Consider the following 23,213-nt stretch of genomic DNA (forward strand, 5'->3'; position numbering starts at 1 on the left):
GACTGAGTTTGTTTACCATTCCCTACTTTACGTCGTTGCACGCGCTGGCACCGGCTTCGATCCCAAGATTGGGTTCTGCACAATGACGGGAATCGACGTTCCGTAACCGAGGTTGGAGCATGTGTAAGGGCCCGAGATGCTACTGTAGGTACAGACACCGGTTTTCGCACGGCGGCACGTGCTTGGGTACCAGGGAAGCCAGCCTGATAACAATTTGCGTATATGCAGGTGTTCGGGCATAAGCACCGGTGAGTGGCAGAACCGTCCGCCGAGGAAGCACCGCGAAGTGGCACGCCTGCAAAGCTGCGCCGCTGCGACAATTAACGCAGTATGCCCCAGCGCTGCTAACCCGGTTGGGGCAGTTAATCTCTGCTGGGGCTTCCCGGTGCGGTGGCCACATACCGTGGTAAGACGGACGCAACCAAATGCCTCGGTAAGGTGTTGATGTTGCCCAGGTCACTTCGGCCGCCGAGTGACAACTTCGAACCCGTGCATTGGATCCTACTCCGGGTACAACTACACAGATCCAGAAAACCAGAATAACATGTCTATACAAGCCGGGAGTTCAATCGTCGTGTTCCGAGTATGATCCAGGCGGCTTCTGGTGTGTATTCGCCTCCTGGAGGTGGAAGTTGATGCCACCGAGTCTGACGGCCAATTGCGACAAACCCGGAATACAACTCTTTACTGCCCGAAGAAAAGGCGTAGGGGACCTAGGGCAAATCTTTACGCATCTGAGTATCCACGGTCAAACAGTGTAGATTCCCGGGCGTCTCGGCTCTGTGCGCTACCTACTGGGCCAGCATCAGGTATGGCACCGAGACAAACTTTAGCACTGCGCCGCTCCATCGAAGGATAGAGCTGTTGGGAAGACCTCAAAGTGGTCAACTGGCTGCCCCTCCCTCTGCCGGCCCCGGGAAACAAAATGCCCTGGCTGCTTTTCCAGCGCGTGTTTCCCGACGTTGAATGGCAGGTGGCGGGAATGGTAATAGACATCGTCGGGCAGTGCTGCTAAGCGAAAGCATTATCCTGAGTTTGGATAGGGGTAACGCTTTCAATGTAATCTGGTATTCTAACCAAATGGGGGCCTATGAATGTAGAGAGTCAAACCCCGGGTTTTGCTAAATACACGAGAACCTGGAGCTCTACTACGTCGAGCCAGGAGCTGTCAAACTCTCCTGCTTGTGTTCCAGTTCAACGTTGACCGTGCGACTCGTCATTCAACACAGCACTATGGAGAGCAATTTGAAGTTGTATCTCTTCGGAGACCAAACCTTTGACATCCAGCCGCACTTGAGAGACCTTCTCGGCAAGAGACACAACCCCATCGTACAGAGCTTCCTGGTGAAAGCCTACGATGCCGTTCGAGCCGAGATTTACCAAGTGCCACGCCCGCTCCGGGACGACATGCCACGGTTCACCTGTCTCGAGGACTTGATCTTGTACGACCATGGCTCGAAGCGATGCCTTCCCCTCGACATGGCTGTTACCTCTTTGTATCAGCTGGGTGTATTTCTCGGGTACGTGACTTTACCAGGACATTCTGCTGTGCCGCTTGGCTAGATGCTTTGTGTGGATGCTAATCTACCGACTAAAAGCCAGGAGGCAGACACATGGCACTGTCCAGGGGCTAAGTCTAGCGTTCTCGGCCTCTGCACCGGGGCGTTAGCTGCGGCTGCCGTCAGTTCCAGTCGGAACTCGCTGGATCTCGTCCAGAAGGCCGTAGATGCAGTCACTGTCGCCTTCAGAATAGGAATGCGTGTGGCCGAGGTGGCGAAGAGAGTTACGTCTTCATTGAAGCCAGACCAGCACTGGTCAATCATCGTCCCCGGGTCCAAGGCCCACGAGATTATTGAAAAGTTCATTGAGCACACAGTGAGCAATGCCTACCCAGATTATTGACGTTGGATGGGTCGTCAGGTACCCATCGTATCTTGACTGTCAGCTAACCCCTCGTCTCATCAGACTTTGCCCCTGACAAGCAGGCCTTATCTCAGCGCCTTTGCACCGAACGGCGTCACTGTCAGCGGGCCCCCAGAATCGCTTGCGCAACTCGTCCAGGGCAACTTCAAGGAGGGGCAGTTCAAGAGTATCACAATCTACGGACCATATCATGCGCCGCACTTGTACTCTCAGTTTGATGTCAACGAAATTATCAGGGATCTGCCCTCGAGCAGCGCGAATTCGGAGACGGGCCATGCCAAACTCGCCTTCCTTTCGGGCGCCGGAGTGAAGACAGAAAATCAGGGTGATTTCACAACCCTCTTGAAGGATTCAGTGGGGCAAATTTTGCTCCAGCCAATTCGTTGGGGTGGCATCCTGGAAGAGTTGCAGACTTGGATCCAGAAGGCCGACGGCACAACCGCCAAGGCATTCACCGTGATTCCCATTGGAACCACTGCCGACCAGCTCATCTACACTGCGCTGAGACAGACGTCGTTGAGGACTGTGGTGCCTCCTCCTTTGATAGCAACCGGACGAAACAAACGCAGCTCCCTAGAGGGTGATGCGTCATCCTATCCGAATCCCTCGAAGCCCAAGCTTGCCATCGTGGGCATGTCAGGGCGGTTCCCCGGGGCCAAGGACAACGAAGCTTTCTGGCGGCTCCTGGAGCAAGGTTTGGATGTTCACAAGCCTGTTCCCCCGCTCCACTGGGATGCCAGAACCCACGTCGACCCGACCGGAACGGGAAAAAACACAAGCGCTACGCCATATGGCTGCTGGCTAGACGACCCCGCCGTGTTTGACGCGCGCTTCTTCAATATCTCGCCTCGCGAGGCACCGCAAATCGACCCTGCGCAGCGCCTTGCTCTGATGACGGCCTACGAAGCCATTGAACAGGCCGGCCTAGTCCCAGGCGCGACGCCTTCCACCCGACATGACCGCGTCGGAGTCTTTTACGGCGTGACAAGCAACGACTGGATGGAGACCAACAGCGCCCAAAACATTGATACGTACTTCATCCCCGGGGGCAATCGTGCCTTCATCCCCGGACGTATCAACTACTTCTTTAAGTTCAGCGGTCCAAGTTATGCAGTAGATACGGCCTGCTCGTCCAGCCTGGCAAGCATTCACCTGGCGTGCAACTCGCTATGGCGAGGCGATGTCGATACGGCCATTGCCGGCGGGACCAATGTCTTGACGAACCCAGACTTCACGGCCGGCCTCGACCGTGGCCACTTCCTCTCGCGCACGGGGAATTGCAAGACTTTTGATGACGAGGCTGACGGATACTGTCGGGGAGAAGGTATAGGCACTGTGATCCTGAAGCGCCTCGACGATGCCCTTGCCGATCACGATCCGATCTTGGGCGTCATCCTAGGTGCCTACACCAACCATTCAGCCGAATCCGAGTCCATTACTCGACCGCACGTTGGCGCCCAGCGTGCCATCTTCACCAAGATCTTGAACCAAGCTGCCGTGGACCCTTACACCGTTAGCTACGTCGAGATGCACGGGACAGGCACGCAAGCCGGCGATGCTGGCGAAATGTCGAGTGTTCTGGACGTCTTTGCGCCCCCACCGTCGCAGAGCAAGAGAGGACGAACCAGCGACGAGACTCTCCACATTGGATCAGCCAAAGCTAACATTGGCCACGGCGAGGCCGCCTCTGGCGTGTCTAGTCTCATCAAGGTACTTTTGATGATGCAAAAGAACACCATCGTCCCTCACTGCGGCATCAAGACGACGATCAACCGCAAGTTTCCGACCGACCTGCGGGATCGAAACGTCAGAATAGCCCTCAAACCGACGCCATGGAGGAGAAGCTCCAGCCCTTCAAAACCGAGGCGGGTGATGGTGAACAACTTCAGCGCAGCCGGTGGGAATTCGGCCCTGTTGATCGAAGATGCCCCCGCGACGCAGGAACCCGTCGCGACCGTAGACAATGACGCCGACCCGCGAAGTCCCCATCTCATAGCCTTGTCTGCCAAAAACGGGGTGTCCTTGCAGGGAAATCTTCGGTCCATGTCGGAATTCCTCAAGGAGAATCCGCAAGTCTCGCTTGGTCAGCTCTCATACACAACGACGGCACGTCGCATCCACCATCAACACCGTGTCATGTTTGCCGGCTCGAAGGTCGAGGAGCTGCGTACACAGATTGAAACGGCACTGCGGGATTCGGCGGGAATGACCAGACCCAAAAGCGCACCCAAGGTGGTCTTTGCCTTTACTGGTCAGGGCGCTCAGTACCCAGGAATGGGAAACCAGCTGTTCCAAACTTTGTCTTTCTTCCGCAGCGAGATCTGCCGGCTCGATCAGATCGCCCAGAAGCTGGGATTTCCGTCCATGCTGCCGTTCATTGAATCCGAGGAGCAAAACAGCGACGGGTTCGCCCCCGTCGTCGTGCAGACGGCCAACGTCTGCATGCAGATTGCTTTGAGCAAGCTTTGGCAGTCGTGGAATATCTCCCCCACCGCCGTCATCGGACACAGCCTGGGAGAGTACGCCGCTCTCAACACGGCTGGTGTGCTGTCGGACGCCGATACCATCTACCTCGTCGGGAAGAGAGCCCAGGCGCTTGTCGAGAAATGCACTCGCGATACCCATGGCATGCTTGTGGTCCGGGGATTGACCGATGAAATTGCGGCCGTCCTGGGAGACAAGGCCAGCTACGAAATCTCGTGCATCAATTCCCCGGTTGAGACGGTTCTCGCCGGTTCCAACGAGCAGATTTCTGTACTCAAGGATTTGCTCACGGATGCGGGCATGAAGACAACGCCGCTCAAAGTCCCGTTTGCGTTTCATTCCTCCCAGATGGACCCGATGCTACCGGACCTGTGGCAACTGGCCAGTTGTGTCACGTACAACAAAGCAAAGATTCCTGTCATTTGCCCCTTGGATACGCAGGTCCGTTATCATGGCAACGACGATGACGGCTTCATGTTCGGCCCGGATTATCTTGTTAGTCATACGCGCAAACCAGTCAACATGCTCGGGGCACTCGCAGGAGCGCACGCACGCCAGGTCATTGGCGACCAATCTACCATCCTAGAGATCGGCCCACACCCGGCCATCTCGGGCATGGTAAAAGCCCTCCTCGGGACTCGGATCCCATGCCTCCCCTCGGCGCAGCGTGGCAGATCGGCCTGGCAGGTCCTAGGTGGGAGCATCAAATCTCTCTACACTGCCGGGGCCGACATTGCATGGGCAGAATACCACCACGGTTTCAAAGCTTCGCACAAGGTCCTTCCGTTGCCGGCGTACAGCTGGGACCTGAAGGAGTACTGGATTCAATACGTCAACGACTGGTCCCTGCGGAAAGGGGATCCGCCCCTGGTCGTCAGCAGCGGTAGCTCAAGACTGGAGAGCACCACCATCCACAGAGTTGTCGAGGAGACACACGACTCTGCGGACCGAACCCGTATTGTCGTCGAGGCGGATATCGCACGCGAGGACCTCAGCCCGCTCGTCCAGGGCCACGAGGTCGATGGCATTCCGCTCTGTACTCCGTCAGTGTATGCGGATATTGCGTTGACCCTGGGCACGTACCTTCAGCAGCAACGCCGGCAGCGAGCAAACGACATGGGGAATCTCGTCGACGTGTCCGACATGACCATTTCGAAAGCCTTGATCCTCCGGGCCGGCGCAGACAAGCAGCCCCTTCAGGCGCACGCCGAGGTCGATTGGTCTTCTCAGTCGGCGACCGTCAAGTTCATGTCCTTTGATAGCAAGCAAAAACTGCAGGAACACGCGCGCTGTCTGGTCCATTTCGACAAGGATCGAAAGGCCCTGCAGCAGGCGCTGCAGGCGAACACGGCCAGCGTGAAGCAAAAGATGCAGGCTCTCCGGGACGGCATCGCGGCGGAAACCACAGCCCGCTTCAACCGACCCATGGTGTACCGCGCCATCCGGCCGCTGGCCCGCTTCCATGACGACTACCGCGCCATCGACGAGATCGTCCTAAACAGCAAGACGCTGGAAGCCTCGAGTCGTCTCAGCTTCGGCAGTGTCAAGCGAGGTGGGAACTTCCATACCCATCCGGCCATCATCGACGCCCTGACGCAGTCCTGCGGCTTCACCATGAATTGCAACGACAACACCGACTTGGATAACGAGGTCTTCATGAACCACGGATGGGGTTCGCTGCAATTGTTTGAAGAGATGGACTTTGACAAAGTGTACACGACATACACACGGATGGAGGAGGGGAAGGATAAGCTGTGGCATGGCGATGTGATCATCTTTGACGGGGACAAGGTTGCGGCGTATTTTGGGCAGATCGCGGTCCGTTTCCCTTCTTATTTGACAATGCCGAGAGTTACGATAGTGTGGCTAACTTCTCCGATATCCAGATCCAAGGCGTACCACGTCGAGTCCTCAAGGTCATCCTCTCGATCGAAAGCGGCGTCAAATCGTCCCAGAAGCAGCAAGCTGCGCCAGCAAAAGCCAACCAACAGGAACATCCGTCCATCAGAGCAGGACGAGTTCCTGCTGCAAATGGCAACTTTGCCAAGGCGCTCGCCATTATAGCTGAGGAGAGCGGGCTTGCTGTGGCCGACTTGGAAGCCGAGGGCGTCGTCTTCAGTGACGTCGGCATTGACTCTCTGCTGGGACTGACCATCTCGGCTCGTTTCAAGGAGGAACTCGACCTCGATCTAGACTTCAACGCCCTGTTCTACGAGTACCCCACCGTGGGCCACCTGAAAGTGTTCTTGGGGGGTGCCGGTCACGATCCGACATCAAATAGTGGCAGCGACACCGAATCACGGTTCCCGTCTGCGCCGAGAAGCACTACGACGGGAGCCACCACGCCTGATGCCAGAGTCGATTTTCAGCGCGCCCTTCAGATCATCTCGGAAGAAAGCGGTATCGAGGTCAAAGATCTCACCGACAACACGAGCTTCGCTGACGCCGGCGTGGATTCTCTGCTGTCGTTGGTCATCGCCAGCCGGTTTCGGGACGAGCTTGACCTGGACATGTCGCATGAGCAGCTTTTCCTCGAGTGTCCGACCGTGGAGGATTTGAGAAAGATGTTGGCTGGAAATGAGATTGACAGCGGTCTCGCAAGAGATTCCGGCGCGGATGGCTTGGTTGGCAACTTGAACACTGAGAAAGTGTCCGCCAGACTTGCCGCCGAAGCATCTGGGCCTTCTTCCGAGTCGACGACGTTGAGGGATCGCCCTGCACACAGCGACCCGGGCGAGAGTGCTGCTGCTGCTGCTGCTGCCGCTCCCGCGGCGGTTCAGGCTGCTCAAGTTGCCCAAGCCGCCCTTGAAGCACGCAGGGCAGCTGTTGACGCATATGTTCGGAAGTACGTTGCCGGCTTCTCTGCGCCCGGTCAAGTTGTTTCACTTTCGACTGGTACCGCACCAAGTGGCGACGAAAAGGTGGTCCTGGTGACCGGCGCATCCGGCAGCCTGGGAAGCAACCTGGTGTACCACCTCGCGCAACTTCCCGACGTGAAGACGGTTGTCTGCCTGAACCGCGAGAACAAACTGGAGCCCTACCTCCGTCAACAGAAGGCCATGCGGGAGAAGGGTATCCGGTTTCCCGAATCTCTAATGTCTAAGCTGCTTGTCTTGCAGACGGATAGCTCAAAGGCCATGCTGGGGCTGTCGAAGAGCCAGTATGAGGGCCTCGCAAAAACAGTCACGCACTTGATCCACAACGCGTGGCCCATGAGCGCGAAGCGCCCCCTGGCCGGCTTTGAGTCGCAGTTCCAGACTATGCGGAACCTCATCGACCTCGCCTGCGACGCCGCGTCTCAACGCCCAGAGTCCTTCCTGTTCAGCTTTCAGATGGTGTCTTCCATCGGGGTGGTTGGGCACTATGGTCTCGGCAATTGGGATGGAAAGGGGAAAACCGTGGTGCCAGAGAGCAGGGTGGATATCGACTCCGTCCTGCCCAACGGCTACGGTGACGCAAAGTGGGCATGCGAGAGGATGCTCGACGAGACGCTGCACAGGTACCCCAGCCGCTTCCGCACCATGGCTGTCCGTCTGGGCCAGATCGCCGGTTCCATGACTAGTGGGTATTGGAACCCGATGGAGCACTTCGGGTTCCTGGTCAAGTCATCGCAAACACTCAACGCCCTCCCAGACGTGGACGGCACCGCCTACTGGACTCCCGTCAACCAGGTCGCGGCTGTCCTGTCGGACCTGGTTCTTAACCCCAATACTCCCAATCCCTACCCCGTCTACCACATTGAGAACCCCGTCGGGCAACCGTGGCGGAAGTTGAACGCCATTCTCGCGGATGCGCTCGGGATTCCGAATCTGATCCCGTTCGGGGAGTGGGTTGAGCGCGTGCGGACGGCACCTGCGAAGAACAACCCGGCCGCGACCTTGTTGGAGTTCTTGGATAGTAATTATCTCCGTATGTCGTGTGGCGGGCTGGTTCTGGATGTAAAGCATAGTCTGGAGCACTCCAAGACCTTGCGTGCCGTAGGCCCGGTGAGCGAGGAAGTTGTGAGGAAGTACATTCACATTTGGAGGGAGATTGGTTTCATACATTAGGAGGGTGGACCAAGGGATTATATCAAAAAAAAAAAAAAAAAATGGGTTTCCTTTTTTTTTTTCCCTATTGGTGCCAGCGATAGAGAATCCACTTTTGTTCTTCTGCGTTCTTTCGTCACAGCCTAGGTGAGGTACTGCATGAGGTCGACTCATGCTCCAAATCTACGTCAAATTGTCAATCCTTTGAAAAGGCTTAACAACCGTAACGTTTCAAACATGATGGCAATATAACGTTACCAGTCTCGTGTTTTTTGTCACTGCCGGCATTTTTCGAACCTGACACCACGTTCCATCCGACCATCCCCGTCACATCAGACCGGAGGTTCGACCGATGCCAAGGTACCTTGACGCATATATCTGCCCACCTAGGAGGATCTGGAATTTTTCCAGATCGATGGTCCCTACTTCTGTACAGAGGGTCCGTGAACCAGGAGGAAGAAATACCGCAGCGTCACATCGAGTCCGGGACTCAAGTTCCATTTGCCTAGCCAGAGGACTGCTTCCCAGTTTATCTGCTTTCCATTGCTATCAAAAGCTGTGCCAAAGGCAGCAGCCTCTTATAGCTGAACTCCATACTCTTCAGGCCCCTTTCACTTGAACTAGGTACTGGTTGAGCCACATCATACTCCGAGAGCCGATGGCCAGCTCACTACCAACCAAGTACTTTATGCAGCAATTCCCGGCAACAAGGAGTGAGTAAAGTTCCAGATGAGCGATGAGCTGTGGGAGATGAAGGCGGCTCCGGTGTACCAAGTGTCACGGCGACCTTGGACTATTGGCATGTTAGTGATTTTTAGTTCGGTCCCATTGAAGACGGCGACCCTAAGCCTATAGTGAATGAAGAATTGGGAACTAAGAGCTAGTACTTACGCGCTTTCAACTCTTGATAAAATCCACCAGTAACCGCCTGGGCCGGAACCACAAGCTTGAACGGAGTGTTGCTGCGGAACTCGACGAATGTGGGAGGTGTGGTAACGGTTGAGTTGAAAGTGTGACGCAGTCGTTTTATCACAGCCGTGACATCTGCCTTAACTTCGGCTTCGGTCATATCATGGGGACTGCCGTACCAGACGTAGAAGAGCCCCGGGATGCGCGTCCCGGTGATCTGATACGGGGCAGGGAGGTTGGGGATGCTGAAGGTGCCTGCTGAAGAGTTGACGGCGTTTGCGAACTGGAACCCAGATGGCAAGCCGGTGTTGTTGACTAGCATGCTGAAGTAGTTGCTGTAGCGCCATTGAGAGAAGAGACGTCGTTCGGTGGAGTCGAGGTCGAAGGGGGCCACTGCGGTGTGGGTGGTGAGTACGCTTTGATCGGGCGTTGACATTGCTCACGGGAGGACTTACGGTTGTTTAGGAGAGGCGGGATGGTGATAACCAGCTTGGAGGCTTTGATGAGCTTCCGGCCCGAACCACTTTTGACAATGAGGCGCACGCCGCCGTGGTTGGAAGACCGTTTGGAGGCTACGATAGTCGATGACAGAAGAGTGTCTGAGCCCAATATGGCCAAGGCTTTGTCATACAGCTCGCCGTTGTTGCCGCTCACGGGCATCATAGCCGCTCCGGTCATGGAGTTCAGATACGAATCGTCAATCATCTTGAAGACGTTCACTGTCAACTGCTGGAGGATGTTGGTGCATCCCTGGCCACCAAAGTAGACGCCGTAGCCGACGCCCTCAATGTTGTACTTGGTGAGAAATTTTCCGAATGGCAGAAGCAAATCCTCCGGCACCGGTGAAGGGAGATCCCAGCTGTAAGCAAGATAGGGGTACTTGTGAAGCTGCTCCGCGTACCCGGCAAAGCCAGGGCTTTTCGGAGCGGAGACTGGTTTTCCCGTCTTGAAGTCTGCATACGTTCTTGTCACGGGGTTGGGCTGGAAGGGGCCCATGAGGACACCGAGAAGAGAAAGGTAATCTCTGGCCGCAGAGACTGCCGGGCCAAGAACTGTTAGCATTGGCTCTTTCTTGTCAGTAACACAAGATCCAACCGATGCAACGTACTGTTGTAGATCGCCTGCAGGCCCCAGTTGATGGTTACACCCGTTGATGGATCGGCATAAGTGTAGGTGTGGCCGCCAAGGCGGTTGTTCTTCTCGACAACAATGACGCTCTTTCCAAGCGCACGCAGGTTGATAGCGGTGTAAGTGCCACTGGAGCCGCCGCCAATCACAGCGACGTCGCGGGTGATGACATCGTGGCTGGCGTAGGATCGATCGTCAAACAGGTCCGCCGTCCTGGGCCCGGGTGCAAGGGCGCACGACAGCGGCCCCCAAGAAAGCGCCGCGATCAAAATACAAGTCCTCATGACGGGTGAATGTACTTGCAGCTTCTCTTAAAAATGATGCAAAAAATGATGAGCGTCTATTCCCCGTGACATATCACGATCTAGGTACGTTCTACTAGCACTTAAACTCGAAGCTCGCAATTATATGTGACATGCAAAGAACCTAGTATACTATGGTAGTGCGCGCTCTTTGCCGTCGTGGATGACCGACAAGGCTCAGCAGCTGTTCCCCGTCTGTACGCAGGAAGCGTTCTCGGAAATCATAGCTTTGTTCGTGGTCATGGAAAATGAGTCGCATTCGGGATTAAATGGCCTAAGTGGGTCGTCGGGAAAGTGCCGTCGGGTTTCAAGAATCGTACTGTACGTTGAAACAGACCCGAATGGGAGTGTACCTATTGTGCAACCCCAGAGGAAAGTAACGTTAAAGCTTTGCGATACCCAAGTATCCCGGACAAAAGATGATGGCGCGGGTGGTGAAAGGCACATGTGGATTCCGGAGTTAAGCCGGGGTTCAAGACTACCTCACCGGAAAACTTAAGGAAATGAGGCGCATTCTCGATTGCCGGTTACTGTACCACCAGTAAAGTATTCGGGAAGTGCTATCATCGGGTTTCAAGAGTTGTACGGAGTTGAATACTGTAGCAATTGGGACACGGATTTAAATGGGCGTGTCCCGGAGTTAACCTCTGGTTTTAGTTGGGTACCGCGTGGTCGAGAATGAGAAAGGTGCATTTGGGTTCAGGCGGGGTACTGTAATAATCTAAGTTGCAAGGACAAGTGCAATCGGGGTTCAAAAGGCCGCGGCCAATTTTTCAGTGAATACTACCCGAGTCGAGTCGAGCGTATGGTCCGAGAGTAACAGCCAATGCGGCGCCGGGTATTGGACTCCGGAGTTAAGCTCGGCGTTGAGACTCGCTTTCGTCAACGCCAACGCCAACTACACAGAAGCATCACAAGATAGACGCGAATCCTCACTCGGTCGTATTCATTAGAGGATACCGTTCATCGCCGCCACTATGGAGAACGACCCAGGAAAACAGGAAGTCAATCCGGAATCCACGGGTTCTCCCGTGACGGACAGCGGCGCCGGCGTCGACCCGGTCAACCCAGTCCGAACCAAGAGAACCAGGGTGCAAGCTGGCCTCCTCATGACCTCTCTATGCGTGAGTGCCCTTCTGTTGCTCACCGAGGTTGCTGGCTCGTGTCTTGGCAAGCGCTAACACTTTCTGCTCCCATAGATGGCTGTCTTCCTTGCCGCGCTTGACATCACGATCATTGCGACCGCGTTACCGACCATCTCTGACCACTTCCACTCCACATCCGGCTATACTTGGATTGGCTCTGCCTTCCTTCTTGCTGCTGCCGTCGTGGCACCGAGTTGGGGCAAATTCAGCGACATCTGGGGCAGGAAGGCGATTCTGTTGATCGCCGTGGGGGTATTCTTCTTGGGAAGCGCGCTCTGCGGTGCTGCTGTCAGCCTTTCCATGCTGCTTGTGGGCAGGTCCGTCCAAGGAATCGGCGCAGGTGGCCTACTCTCTCTAGTCAGCATCGTCGTCGGTGACCTCTACCCCCCAAGGTGAGTTCCTAAGGCCTCTCTGTCCAGACAATACCAGTCCATCCCCGGACTAACCAGTGCTCTCTCCAGAGAACGTGGCAAATACTACGGAATCGTGGGCTTGGTTTGGGCCATTGCTTTCACGCTCGGCCCACTCGTTGGAGGCGCCTTCACCAGAGGCGTATCATGGAGGTGGTGCTTCTACATCAATCGTGAGTCCCCATCAATGCCGGCCCAGGATAGCGCACAGGCCGATAACTAACCAAATCGACACCGCAGTGCCTATTGCGGGCGCCGCATACGTTATGATTGTGTTCTTGCTCAAGCTAGAAACGCCAAAAACCCCCTTCGTCGCGGGCATCAAGGCCGTCGACTGGATCGGCAGCTTCGCGTTGATCGGCGGCACGTTGATGTTCCTCCTCGGGCTCGAGCTAGGGGGTACCACGTACCCGTGGAGTTCGGCTACCGTCATCTGCCTGATCGTCTTCGGACTCCTCACCATCATTCTGTTTGTTGAAGTGGAACGGGACTTTGCGCGGTATCCCATCATCCCTATCCATATATACTCGAGCGTCTCCAACTTCGCAATTTTTGCTGTCAACCTTCTCCACGGCATTGTTTTGACCCAAAACACATACTTCCTCCCTCTCTACTGTCAGTCGGTCCTCGGAGCAGAGCCATTCCTCTCTGGGGTGTTGCTGCTCCCGTTTGCAGTCTCCATGTCGGTGGCAACGGTGGGAGCGGGTGCCTACCTCAAGAAGACCGGTCGTTATCTCGACTGCATCCACCTTGGCTTCGGCTTACTGGTTTTGGGCGTCGGGCTCTTCCTCGACCTTCCCAGCTCGACTAACTGGCCAAAGATCATCCTCTATCAGATCCTCTCCGGCTTCGGTATCGGACTGAACTTCCAGCCTCCGCTTATCGCGCTACAGAACAATGTCCCGGTAGGGGACAATGCCGCGGCAACAGCCTCGTTCGGTCTTGTCCGCAACGTCGCCAGCGCCATTGGTGTAGTCATTGGGTCGGTGGCTTTTGCGAACAAGATGAACGACCAGCAGGACCAGCTCAGGGATACACTAGGCTCTTTCAACAGCACCCTCTTTACCGGCAGCAATGCGCAGGCCAATGTCCTGCTCATCAAAACACTACCCGATGACTCCCACCAGGAGCTTCTCCGCCATGTTTTCTGCATCTCTCTGCGAAGTATATGGATCATAGCCGTCTCCTTTGCGGGAACGGCACTGTTGATCAGCCTTCTCATCAAACACAAGAACTTACAAAGCAAGCATGTGGAGGTGAAAACGGGACTGGCAGGGGAAGAGGAGCGCAGAAAGATAGCGCTGGAACAGAGAGCGGCCAAAAGACAGCCCAAAACCGAATCGGTGTCGGCATAAGAAGAGCATGTTGTTCTCGACGGAGCCGTTACAGAAGCATGCAGAATGCTGGCCGGCTAGCTTGTAATTAGAATGTTCAGTTAGCATAATTAGATGAGGACTAACGTTAACTATTTCGAACCTCAACATTATCATAAGTTTCTAGAGAGGATGTGAAGTCTGCATTATCGCATAACACCAATGTTTTTGTAAAATTCTAGCTGTAGTTCATCATCAAAGCCATGGGATTCAGAGAATGAGTCCGATTTTCGCATTTACATCTCACGCTTTCAAGTCAGGAACCCAATCCCAGGCCTTGTCGAGTCCTCCATAGAACACCCATCTCATTTGGTTCTTCGTCACCATCTCCCCGCCCTGTCCTACCCGCTTGGTCATGGCTTCTGCGACTGCCTCGGGCATCAGGTGGTGGCCGTCGGGCTCGAACGCCCTTTCAACCGAGTCCACCGCCATGTGCGCGATCTTGATGAAGTCCTTCTTCGCGATAGGAGATCCTGGCGCCGGGTCTCCCAGGTTTTCCACACTGAATAGGGCCCGGATCAACTTGGCCACATGCCCTTCGTCCTCGTACTCAATAGCCCGATGGAACAAGTCCGCCCAGCCATGCTCCGGATACTTGGGCACATAGTCGATGATCCGCTGCGGATACAGCGGAGGACAAGCGCAGCCGGCATACATCACGGCGTCGATCCGTGCCGTGGCCTCCAGCAAGCGCGCCTTGTCCTGGTCCGAGAGCCAGCCCAGCGCCATAAAGGCCGGGTAAAACACAGACAGCGTGACAGTGTGCAGGAGCACGAAATCAATGCTCTCGCGCTTGCCCGGCCGCTGCGCCGCGCCCATCATGTAGGCACACGTCTGCATCATCTCGACCATCTTGCTCTGCAACTCGTCCGATGTGATGGACGTGTCGACGCGGAATTGGGCGAGATAGGGCGCGAACTGTTTCCCGGATACGCGCTTGAGCAGACCGTCGGGAATCTTGTTGAAGGGATCAGAGTACTTGACCCCCGAGGAGATGACGGGGTCTTTCCTGAGGCTGCGGAGGATGTCGAGGAGGGAGGTTGACGGTGGCAGTGTGGAAGGTGACTTGGACCGGATGTATTCTTCTGTAGGGAGGAGGACTTGCTTCGGCCAGTCGCCGTGAACGCAGGCTGCCGCGAGGGCTTCGGCAACGAGGCTCGGTTGGTTGAACTCGAGGGCGCAACCCAGGTGGATTATTGGGTGGACAAGGTCTGGTTTTCCGGGCAGGAGTTGTTAGTAAGAGGCCGGTGTGTTTGTCGGTTCTGGTCGGAGCAACGAGTCCTGAGCGAGCGGAGGGGCCAAAAAGAAAAGGGCGAACGGTTTACCTGTAAACATGCGGCAGAAGATATCGTTGGCCAGCTCATCGCCCTTGAAGACGTACTCCTTCACAACAGCGGGGACGCCCTTCTCAGCGACCTCATCTTCGAAGAATCTGAGAAAGTCGTAGTAACATTCGTTCCTTCCGAGGCATTTTCTGAAGAGCACTGGGTCCTTGAGGTCGATCAGGTCTACTACTACCGGTGCCAGCGATGCTTGGTAGGCGATGTTGTACTCCCACATGTCTTGAATCTCCGTCGGCGACGCACCCAAGGCCCAGAGAGCTAGAAGGTGATGGACAATGTGGTCTAGGTGAGAGCATGGAAGTCAGTCTGTTTTGGTATTCATTGCTGGAGAGATGGGTGGGGGGGATATCTGCTTACTGTGTAGACCACCATTGAACCTGGTGTGGTACAAGCCATGGTTGATTGTGAGCAGCTCGGATGCTTTCTTTGCGCTTTCCTCTGTGAGACCAGGGGCGTGTGTGTAGCCTGGTGTGAGAGTAGGGGAGAGCTGGATGGTTTTCACATCCGGCTGGGGGTGGCCGTTTTCCATAGTGATCGGAAGCAGCAAGGGGCCAAGTCAGTATTGATATGATAGATTATACAATGAAGTGCCATCCAAATTAGTGTAGGAAACAAGTGAGGTGTCTTGTAAACGCACTGAGATGTGGAATATTTGAATCAAGTCAAAGGTGCATTTGGCTGTGGAGTTCGGAGTGCTTATCTCCGTTTCTTGGTCTTTCGGGGGACGATTTCTGAGACACTGCTGAATGCATGCATCAGCGTTCTCGGCTGCCGACGATCGCTCCCCGATTTTACCAACATCGGCACCTTCAGAAGCTGTTTTACCCAGATATCGATTTGCAGTGCACAAAGGCTGCAGATGTTGTAAAAAAGTGTACCTTCGGCGGTTTATGCTTGATATGCCGTCAAGTCAAGATGGAAAGCTTTGAACGGCAAGCAGAAAGGGGGGAGGGGACACTAGAAGCGGGATTTCAATCAGTTAGAAGACAACTTGGAAATAGATCATGATCACTCTTGCCAGGATTTGAGGTCAAATCCATGTCCCGCTTGAGACCAGTTATAGTGAGAAGTATGTACTTTACGCAACTGTCCCCTCCTCCATACCCCTCTCAGGATCTAGAGCCACTTCCAAAACAGACATGGCACTTCCAAGCGGCTGGACAACGCCCACTAACTTTGCTCTGGGATCGGCCAAGCCAAGCAAGTACTCAAAATCGTCGAGACTTCTCTCCTTGCTATTAAAAGCCTGCATCATAGTCAAGTCCCTCGCCCTAACAATGCGCTCGACAGAGATGGGCACTGAGCCCGGCTCCGGAAGCATGGTTTCCATGATCAGCAGCCGTGATTTCTTCACGTCCATTGCCGCGACAATGTTTCTCACTACCTCTGCGGCTTTGTCGTCTGGCCAGTCGTGCAGTATCATTCGTAGAAGATAGACGTCTGCGCCATGTACCGGCTGCGGTTTCGTGAAGTCATGGCCCTGGAAGGAAAGGCGAGACGTGATGCTCTCGGGGTGTGTCTTGGCCGCCGATTTTCTCCCGTTCTCAGCATTGGCGGGCAGATCCTGGACTATGAATGTGAGGTGGGGAAAAGCTTCGGCGAGGGCTATCGCGGAGCTGCCGGTTGAGCCTCCGACCTTTTGAGCGGTAAAGTACGAGTCAGTCACAATCTGAATTTCGATACTCGGTCTTCTTTCTGGGATGTCGACAGGCAGGAAGAACTCACATCAACGACAATCCCTCCATCAGGAATATCCCGCCATCGGAACCCCGACACAAGGTGCTTGAGATGCATAGCATCACTGCTTCTCACGTTCTTCATGTACGCGGCAAACTCGCGCATCTTCGTTTCGTCTCGTGAAATGTGGTCGAAGAAGGGCAGATCAGTGTCGAAAGCTACGTTGTATGCCGTTTCGTATGGGCGCACAGTGGCCGGTCCCCAGCGCTGGTGCGCCGCCCCCAGGTGCATGGCCATCAGGGCTGATCGACTGCACATGTACGTGGCGTAGGCGTACACGTTTTCATTGCGAGCCAACAGCGCTGAGATTGCGGAATGCATGATGTGTGTGCCCCCGTCTTGCTCGCGGAAAACAGCATTTGTCATGGCCATGCGAGCGATGCTTATGAGGCGTCGCTCTGGGACGCCAGCAGCCACAGCGAGGTCTGCATAGCTGATTGGAATGCCTGTCAGGGGGACGAGGTGAAAGATCCGAAACCTGCACAGCCAGTCGAGACAGGAGATGTATTGAAACTTTGGAGAATGATGAGCATTGCGATCGACTTCGAATTCGGCATTCTGGAAATACCGGGGAGGAGAGATAGGGCGGGAAGCATGAGAACAAGTTTGGGCTCTCGACTTACACTTGTGCTGAGATTGGGCAAGAACTCGCTGGGCCCGATTGCAAGTTGCAGAATTTCGAGAGACGCTGAAATAAGTCTCTGGCGTGCCTGTTGGATGCCACGCGGTGAATCATTGGGGAGGATGGTACTGGGCCCGTCGGCGTCGAGGGACGGCTGGGGAAGATGGTTGGCGTCCAGGTACTGGCTCACAATGCTAGCATTCTTGGTTATTGTCCAGCTTAGCTCCTCGAGAGGGAACCCTTTTCCGAGCGCGCCGTTTGTTTGCTTTGACGTCATGACGAAAGACAAATTCGAGCGGGCTTGTGTTGTACTACCGTGTCTGGCAAAGACTCTTCTGCTTTACAATGGACTTGTATACGGATATGCCTGTCGCGACGATGTGCACTTAGTTGAATGCGTGCCAAGGAATATGGACTTGAGGAAAGAGATAATCGTCTACGAACTGCTATCTCCCGAACGGCAACCGAGAAGGTCTCGGGTTGGGTGGCATTTGCTCCCGCCTGTAAGACGGCCCAGCCGACCGTGACACGGATCGGCATTATTTAATATCTCCCGATAAGCGCGGCACCATTGGCTCCCACTTCCCATGCACCGTTCACACCTGGAGACGCCCTCCGAGAGCTCATTGCTCCAAAACTTGTACACCGCTAGGATTTTTCCCTGCAGGGTAGTGTGCCGAGGGGATTGGCAGTCGCTTGGACAGCCTTCCAGCATGCATAACCTGAACAAGGCAAAAGTCCCCTCGGAGCCCTCTGGAGCAACACATGTCCAATTTAGCATGCACAGCCTTTGTCGGGGTCCGAAGAGAGCAACATAACAACACGCAAAAACAACCGGGGTGTACTTGGACATTCGGCGTCTTCAACTCGCAAATACCGCTTCACCAAGGGCAGGAAGAAGAGAAGCATTTGAACAGCTTGCAAGAGGATACTTGTAAGGTACGCACGGTCAGGGTTTGGCTAATATAACCCTGAGTTTCGCTGACGAGCGCCCTAACAAGAGCGCATTGAAGAAGTACAGAGCAGACTAGGCTCGTTGCCAGCACTTACCTTAACTCTTGCGTAACGCCCTGGACGCAACATTGAAGACCCTTCCTTCAAGATGCCCGCAGACACTACCTCGGACAAACTCCTCATTACAATCGGCGCAGGAAAGCAGAGCATTGCGCTCCTGTCAGTCCTTGTGCCCAAGTGGAAGAATATCCGTCTCGGTGTGCATTCTGACGGATCAGCGGCGCGACTCACCGGCGAGTTCCCCGACGCCGAGATTGTTAAGGCAGATCTCGACGACATCAAGTCTGTTGAGAAACTGGTTAACGGCGTGAACGTGATCTACCACTTTGGCCCCAGCCTCCATCCGCGCGAGGCCGATCTCGGGATACGAGTGGTTGATGCCGCGGCTGCCGAGAACCGTCGCAATCCCGGCGTCATTAAACACTTCGTCTTCTCCTCGGTTGCCGGTCCTCAAATACGCAAGCTGCCCAATCATGCCTGCAAGGGCCTGGTCGAGGAGGCCCTGATGGAGAGTGGTCTTCCTTACACGATCCTCCAGCCGGGGTTTCGCATGGATGCGTTCCCGCTCAAGGCAATTTTGGGACAACAGAACGCTGAAGACCCCAGCGCCCCCATCATCTACAAATCTGCCTGGCGTCCGGAGGTTGTCACATCGTTTGTGACACTGCGCGATCAATCCGAGGCGGCCAAGGTGGTTCTCGAGGAGAGGGAGAGACATTTTTATGCTACCTACCAGCTCGTGTCGACACCGGTGCCGATGCCGTACATCGAATTTGTGGAACGAGCAGTTGGAACGGCACGAAGGAAAGTCATGGTCGGGTATAAGGGCTTCGAGGAAGCTGTGGCGTTTTATCTGAACATTATCTTTGGAAGCGAGGAGCGGGCGGACCCCGAAGTTAGAGACGGGCTGCAGCGAACGTTGTTGTACTACAACCACCGGGGTCTGTTGGGTAGCTCGACGCAGCTGGAGTGGTTGATTGGACGCAAGGGCCAGAGTGTCGAGGAGTGGGCGAGGACGGTCCTTGGACTGTGACGCATTGGAAATGCAAGGCACCTTGAACACAATGTTATTGTGCTTGTCGCCGCCAGGTCTGTGCAGAGCTAAGGGCGATTGTCCACAACCGTCCCCTCTCTATACAGATCTGGCATGGAAATTTTTGGGCGGGTTGGAAGATAGGTACCTTTTAGTAGATGCAGTGGTTTAGCAGCTATCTCGCAAAAATTGTCAATGGGTAATGCTGAAGTGTTCACGAGTTCACACGAACTCTCTTGCCGGATACTCTTTGCCCAACAGCGATCCCAGCCCATCGATCTTATCCTCCATCCTCTTCTTAGACGCTTCTAGGTCCGGATACATATCCCACCAGCAGTGCGAAAAGCCAGCATACAAATCCATCCTCGTAGCAATCCCACACTCCTCCCTCAACAGCCGCTCATAAATCAGACTATCATCCCGATTCGTATCCGAACCACAAACCGGAAAATATTATTATTATTCCTACACCATTGTGCCCTAGGGCGTGCCGGACCTTCAACAACTTACTATACAGGAAAACCGCGCCCTCGTGGGCCGGGTGAAAAACCCATATCGACAATCAAGAAAACGATCAGTGTGTGATCCTGCAAATACAAAGTGAGGAGGCCTTTTGGCCTTCGAAGGAAAGGGATATCAGACCGCGAGCTCCAGCTCCAGCCTCCTGGCCAGACCGTACATCGGCAGTTTCCCCAAGTTCATCAGCCAGTCCAGGATCCTCCCCGTTAGCCGTGCAGCTTTGGGACTGATTCCCTGTAGAACAGAATAAAAGTCCCTCCGCGTTCTAACCTCGGCTCTCTCCCATCTTCGAGTCAACGGTGGGGCCAAGCACCACATCACAAGGTGTTCGACAGTCTCTCGCCCTTTCCCACACTCGCAGCTGGGCGTCAAGACCTCCGGGACGCCCTGTTTGAAGAGGAAGTCCCGGAGGCTTATAGCCCCAGTTCGGGTCTGTACCAGCAGTGACCTTGTTGTATTGATCAGGCCCTCGTGCTTCTTTAGAGTCTTGTCTTTGAACAGCGTCTCCTGGTGGTAGTCGAAGTCGTCGGCTGGCTCGTGGCTGTCCGGCCGTCTCGTTCCTTAAGCCACCTCTTTCTTCAGGCCTCTTCCATTACCCTGTCCGTGTCGGCTGTCCCCCCGTCCAAACCGCAATTGTGATGGCGGCTTTTCCACTGCTGTGGCCTTCTGCGGACCGGGGGCTCGCGGTCGACCCCTGCTGGCCTTCCTCGAGTTGATTCTCCGGTATATCTTGTCGCAGGCCGCGTGGACGGCGCTTCCTGCGGTGGAGTGATAAATAGCGTCTGGCAATAAGAGCGAAGATTGTTATTGCGTTACATGAGTATACTACACGGCCGAGACCAGATTACTGATACCGGCGATATGTCGCGAGAACAGACCGGTTCAACATGGAGCTTTCCAGTTCAGTATAAGAACGTGTAGCTCCAAATGTCATTGCGGCCATCATAGTCTGCAGTATACCACTCTTTGCCGTCCGGGCCTTCACGAGTCAAGTTGCAGGCCATGGCACCCGATATCATCTCATTCCAGTTCATATCCAGACCCAGAGCCGTCGCCATCATATCGCATCGGACGAGCAGTTGCCAGCAGTACTCGACATACTTTGCCAGCTCCTCCTCGTTGAACCGATGGAAGGGGTGGTGCTGTACCTCAAGTCGTGCTGTTGTCGGCCCAAACTCGGCCGTTTCCATGATTTCCGCGACCAGCTCCGCCGGCACGCCTCTGTCGCGCAGAATTTGCCCCGTTCCGGAGGGATACACACCGCGGTCCTTTTGGTTTTGGGGCTGGACATCAGGCTTGATGACATAACCATCTTCCCTCTGGTTGATGCCGAAAAACTGCCAATGTGGATATGCTGCGAGTTCCGAAGTCGTTTTCTTGGCTTCGTTGAACTTCTTGAGCATATAAAGATAGCCGCTCATCTGGCGGTAGTCGTTCTCGTCGGTCCTGCCTGACTTCAGATCCCATGTCTCGGGGAAAAAGTGGATGAGATTGAAGGCCATGTACGGCAACAATGCCGTCTTGTAGATCAGATCCCAGCCAGCGTCGTCTCCCTTTTGACTGGCAGTTAGTATGACACAAAGTAAGCCCAGGACACCGAAGTGTCAAACCTAAATAAGCGAGTGGCTCTTACCAAGCATTGACAGTTGCCGTTGGTCTGCCATGTCCGCAGGTCCACCTCGGGAGACGCACACACGCGCAGGATAATGCCCATCTCGCCATAAAGAAGCAACGTCTTAACGAGTTCGAGGTTGTAAAAGGACCTTCCATTATGATCTTCGAAATCGAAGCAACTGTTGTATTCCTTTTGCCGATAAAAGGCATGCCCCTTTCGCTCTTCATGCGGGATGGGGCATTGGCAGAGTCCCAAACTTCCATGTGCGTTGTGCGGGCAGACGCCACCGGGAGGAATATTTACTGGTATGGGTGTTGCTCCCTTTTCCCAAAACGACATGCTGGAGCACCAGCGGGAGACCATCGGAGTGATCTTGCGGACGGTGGCATCATCGAGGATAATCTCGTCGGACCGCGCCGGCTCGTACCGCTCGGGATACCGCTTGCGGTAGCTTGTGGAATGCTCGCGGATGGTCCTTGCCATGGCGTCGACGAAGGAGTGCAGCTGCTCGCCCTGCCCGGATTGGCAGCGCAGTTGGAGACTTCCATTGAAGACCAGCTTATCTTCCAAGTCGTCTATGAGTCCAGAGTCGTCTCTGCGTCGGAGGATTTGCTTTGCTGGGACCCATCGGAGGTTGGAGGCCAAGGCCCTCCAGGGGATTTTGTGGGCGAGGTGAGGCAGGCGAGTCATGAGCGTGATGGCTGGGTTGCAACTTTAAAAGTGTATCTAGATGATGAATTGGATCAAAGGAGTTGGTGCTTGTCCTACGATAGGCATGCCGTAGGGAAGACGAGGAGTGTCGTTGGGTGGTTTTTGATCATTTTAAAATGTTTGAGAGGGTTGGGTAGCATTGGATTTTAATCAGGGTTTTCGCTAAGCAGCAGGTGAGATTGGCATATTAACATGAGCCAAAACAGCAACATATTAATTCTCACCCCAGTTCAAAACGGAGTCACCTGATTAACGCCAGTTGGACTACTTGCGTAAAGTCTTCAAAACCGGCGCCTTTCGAAAGCTCTAAGAAAACCTTATCTAACTACGCCGACTGCACGCCCGCGCACTTTGCTGCGTGGCCGCGGTGGGTGTGGAAAGTAGGGCGATTCGAGGTGCTGCAGACATCCCGAAAAACTCTCACCAGCGCACGGACCAACAGGTCACCTGACTCCCACCCACAGTTGCCCAGGCGACCACGCCCTAGTGCCCCTGAGTGTAGTTAGCGTGCCAAGGCCCTTTAGGCTTCGTGCCTCCGGGCGAAATAAATTCCATCCATCCATCTAGTGCCCCTGAGCCCCTGAACCCCTGAGCGCTCGAGCCTTTGCATGGGACAGGATGACCGCCCCCACCCCTCCAACTGAAGGGAGAGGAGGAGGACCGGCCCAGTCACGGCACTCAAGCGGCCCCCCGACACCTCCTCGTTCCCCCTCACCCTCTGACATCGACGCTATCAAGAACATGGTCGACGGATTGGTAGCAATGGCAAACCCAGAGAAGAAAGAGACCGCCAGAGGCATGGGGCAAGACCTCCTCGCAGCTGTTCGCAAGCTATACAATGCGGCCCAGAACCAAACAGGAACCATTTCACTGGCCAACCTCCGCAAAGTGGTAGCCGAAGAACTCAGGGCGGCCGC

General features: G+C 54.9%; 9 protein-coding genes across 9 annotated transcripts; 3 read left to right on the forward strand and 6 right to left on the reverse strand.

Moving 5' to 3' along the window:
• The first annotated feature begins 1,091 nt into the window (after positions 1-1,091).
• N657DRAFT_692004 (ketoacyl-synt-domain-containing protein) lies at positions 1,092-8,479 on the forward strand. Its single transcript, XM_062797133.1, has 4 exons — positions 1,092-1,520; positions 1,599-1,875; positions 1,966-6,225; positions 6,294-8,479. The coding sequence occupies exons 1-4, from the start codon at positions 1,234-1,236 to the stop codon at positions 8,454-8,456; spliced, it is 6,987 nt and encodes a 2,328-aa protein (XP_062645847.1). The 5' UTR covers positions 1,092-1,233; the 3' UTR covers positions 8,457-8,479.
• A 679-nt stretch (positions 8,480-9,158) lies between these two features.
• On the reverse strand, positions 9,159-10,846 carry N657DRAFT_106565 (putative FAD dependent oxidoreductase). Its single transcript, XM_062785755.1, has 3 exons — positions 10,453-10,846; positions 9,800-10,381; positions 9,159-9,737 (listed from the first exon to the last, which is right to left on the reverse strand). The coding sequence occupies exons 1-3, from the start codon at positions 10,754-10,756 to the stop codon at positions 9,316-9,318; spliced, it is 1,308 nt and encodes a 435-aa protein (XP_062645848.1). The 5' UTR covers positions 10,757-10,846; the 3' UTR covers positions 9,159-9,315.
• A 476-nt stretch (positions 10,847-11,322) lies between these two features.
• On the forward strand, positions 11,323-13,806 carry N657DRAFT_600413 (MFS general substrate transporter). Its single transcript, XM_062790076.1, has 4 exons — positions 11,323-11,898; positions 11,974-12,311; positions 12,381-12,502; positions 12,570-13,806. The coding sequence occupies exons 1-4, from the start codon at positions 11,752-11,754 to the stop codon at positions 13,682-13,684; spliced, it is 1,722 nt and encodes a 573-aa protein (XP_062645849.1). The 5' UTR covers positions 11,323-11,751; the 3' UTR covers positions 13,685-13,806.
• Positions 13,807-13,813: 7 nt separating this feature from the next.
• On the reverse strand, positions 13,814-15,684 carry N657DRAFT_106703 (uncharacterized protein). Its single transcript, XM_062785756.1, has 3 exons — positions 15,403-15,684; positions 15,028-15,327; positions 13,814-14,922 (listed from the first exon to the last, which is right to left on the reverse strand). The coding sequence occupies exons 1-3, from the start codon at positions 15,572-15,574 to the stop codon at positions 13,946-13,948; spliced, it is 1,449 nt and encodes a 482-aa protein (XP_062645850.1). The 5' UTR covers positions 15,575-15,684; the 3' UTR covers positions 13,814-13,945.
• A 439-nt stretch (positions 15,685-16,123) lies between these two features.
• Positions 16,124-17,681, reverse strand: N657DRAFT_682542 (S-adenosyl-L-methionine-dependent methyltransferase; the record flags this gene model as incomplete). Its single annotated transcript, XM_062796492.1, has 3 exons — positions 16,124-16,681; positions 16,771-17,340; positions 17,406-17,681. 3 exons carry the CDS (start codon positions 17,679-17,681, stop codon positions 16,124-16,126), a joined length of 1,404 nt encoding a protein of 467 aa, XP_062645851.1.
• On the reverse strand, positions 17,680-18,347 carry N657DRAFT_106490 (uncharacterized protein). The gene has a single exon (XM_062785754.1). It carries the CDS (start codon positions 18,255-18,257, stop codon positions 17,841-17,843), a length of 417 nt encoding a protein of 138 aa, XP_062645852.1. The 5' UTR covers positions 18,258-18,347; the 3' UTR covers positions 17,680-17,840.
• N657DRAFT_600422 (NAD(P)-binding protein) lies at positions 18,298-19,693 on the forward strand. The gene has a single exon (XM_062790077.1). The coding sequence runs from the start codon at positions 18,507-18,509 to the stop codon at positions 19,449-19,451; it is 945 nt and encodes a 314-aa protein (XP_062645853.1). The 5' UTR covers positions 18,298-18,506; the 3' UTR covers positions 19,452-19,693.
• Positions 19,694-20,983: 1,290 nt separating this feature from the next.
• On the reverse strand, positions 20,984-22,128 carry N657DRAFT_535463 (uncharacterized protein; the record flags this gene model as incomplete). Its single annotated transcript, XM_062787773.1, has 2 exons — positions 20,984-21,523; positions 21,604-22,128. Coding segments are annotated over 2 exons (1,065 nt in total), but the record flags the coding sequence as incomplete, so codon positions are not given.
• Positions 22,129-22,806: 678 nt separating this feature from the next.
• On the reverse strand, positions 22,807-23,213 carry N657DRAFT_106470 (uncharacterized protein). Its single transcript, XM_062785753.1, has one exon. The coding sequence runs from the start codon at positions 23,160-23,162 to the stop codon at positions 22,860-22,862; it is 303 nt and encodes a 100-aa protein (XP_062645855.1). The 5' UTR covers positions 23,163-23,213; the 3' UTR covers positions 22,807-22,859.

The sequence above is a fragment of the Parathielavia appendiculata genome (assembly GCF_033297405.1).
Source record: "Parathielavia appendiculata strain CBS 731.68 unplaced genomic scaffold N657scaffold_10, whole genome shotgun sequence".
NCBI classification, from domain to species: domain Eukaryota; kingdom Fungi; phylum Ascomycota; class Sordariomycetes; order Sordariales; family Chaetomiaceae; genus Parathielavia; species Parathielavia appendiculata.

Coding starts and splice junctions, on each gene's coding strand:
- N657DRAFT_106490 (XM_062785754.1), bottom strand. CDS start 18,257: ATGTCCAAGTACACCCCGGTTGTTTTTGCGTGTTGTTATGTTGCTCTC.
- N657DRAFT_106703 (XM_062785756.1), bottom strand. CDS start 15,574: ATGGAAAACGGCCACCCCCAGCCGGATGTGAAAACCATCCAGCTCTCC. Junction 15,328..15,402: donor GTTCAATGGTGGTCTACACA/GTAAGCAGATAT, acceptor GCTCTCACCTAG/ACCACATTGTCCATCACCTT. Junction 14,923..15,027: donor CTTCTGCCGCATGTTTACAG/GTAAACCGTTCG, acceptor AACTCCTGCCCG/GAAAACCAGACCTTGTCCAC.
- N657DRAFT_692004 (XM_062797133.1), top strand. CDS start 1,234: ATGGAGAGCAATTTGAAGTTGTATCTCTTCGGAGACCAAACCTTTGAC. Junction 1,876..1,965: donor AAAAGTTCATTGAGCACACA/GTGAGCAATGCC, acceptor TCGTCTCATCAG/ACTTTGCCCCTGACAAGCAG. Junction 6,226..6,293: donor CGTATTTTGGGCAGATCGCG/GTCCGTTTCCCT, acceptor TCCGATATCCAG/ATCCAAGGCGTACCACGTCG.
- N657DRAFT_600413 (XM_062790076.1), top strand. CDS start 11,752: ATGGAGAACGACCCAGGAAAACAGGAAGTCAATCCGGAATCCACGGGT. Junction 11,899..11,973: donor TCCTCATGACCTCTCTATGC/GTGAGTGCCCTT, acceptor CTGCTCCCATAG/ATGGCTGTCTTCCTTGCCGC. Junction 12,503..12,569: donor GTGGTGCTTCTACATCAATC/GTGAGTCCCCAT, acceptor TCGACACCGCAG/TGCCTATTGCGGGCGCCGCA.
- N657DRAFT_106565 (XM_062785755.1), bottom strand. CDS start 10,756: ATGAGGACTTGTATTTTGATCGCGGCGCTTTCTTGGGGGCCGCTGTCG. Junction 10,382..10,452: donor CCTGCAGGCGATCTACAACA/GTACGTTGCATC, acceptor TTGGCCCGGCAG/TCTCTGCGGCCAGAGATTAC. Junction 9,738..9,799: donor CCCGCCTCTCCTAAACAACC/GTAAGTCCTCCC, acceptor CCCACACCGCAG/TGGCCCCCTTCGACCTCGAC.
- N657DRAFT_600422 (XM_062790077.1), top strand. CDS start 18,507: ATGCCCGCAGACACTACCTCGGACAAACTCCTCATTACAATCGGCGCA.
- N657DRAFT_106470 (XM_062785753.1), bottom strand. CDS start 23,162: ATGGTTCCTGTTTGGTTCTGGGCCGCATTGTATAGCTTGCGAACAGCT.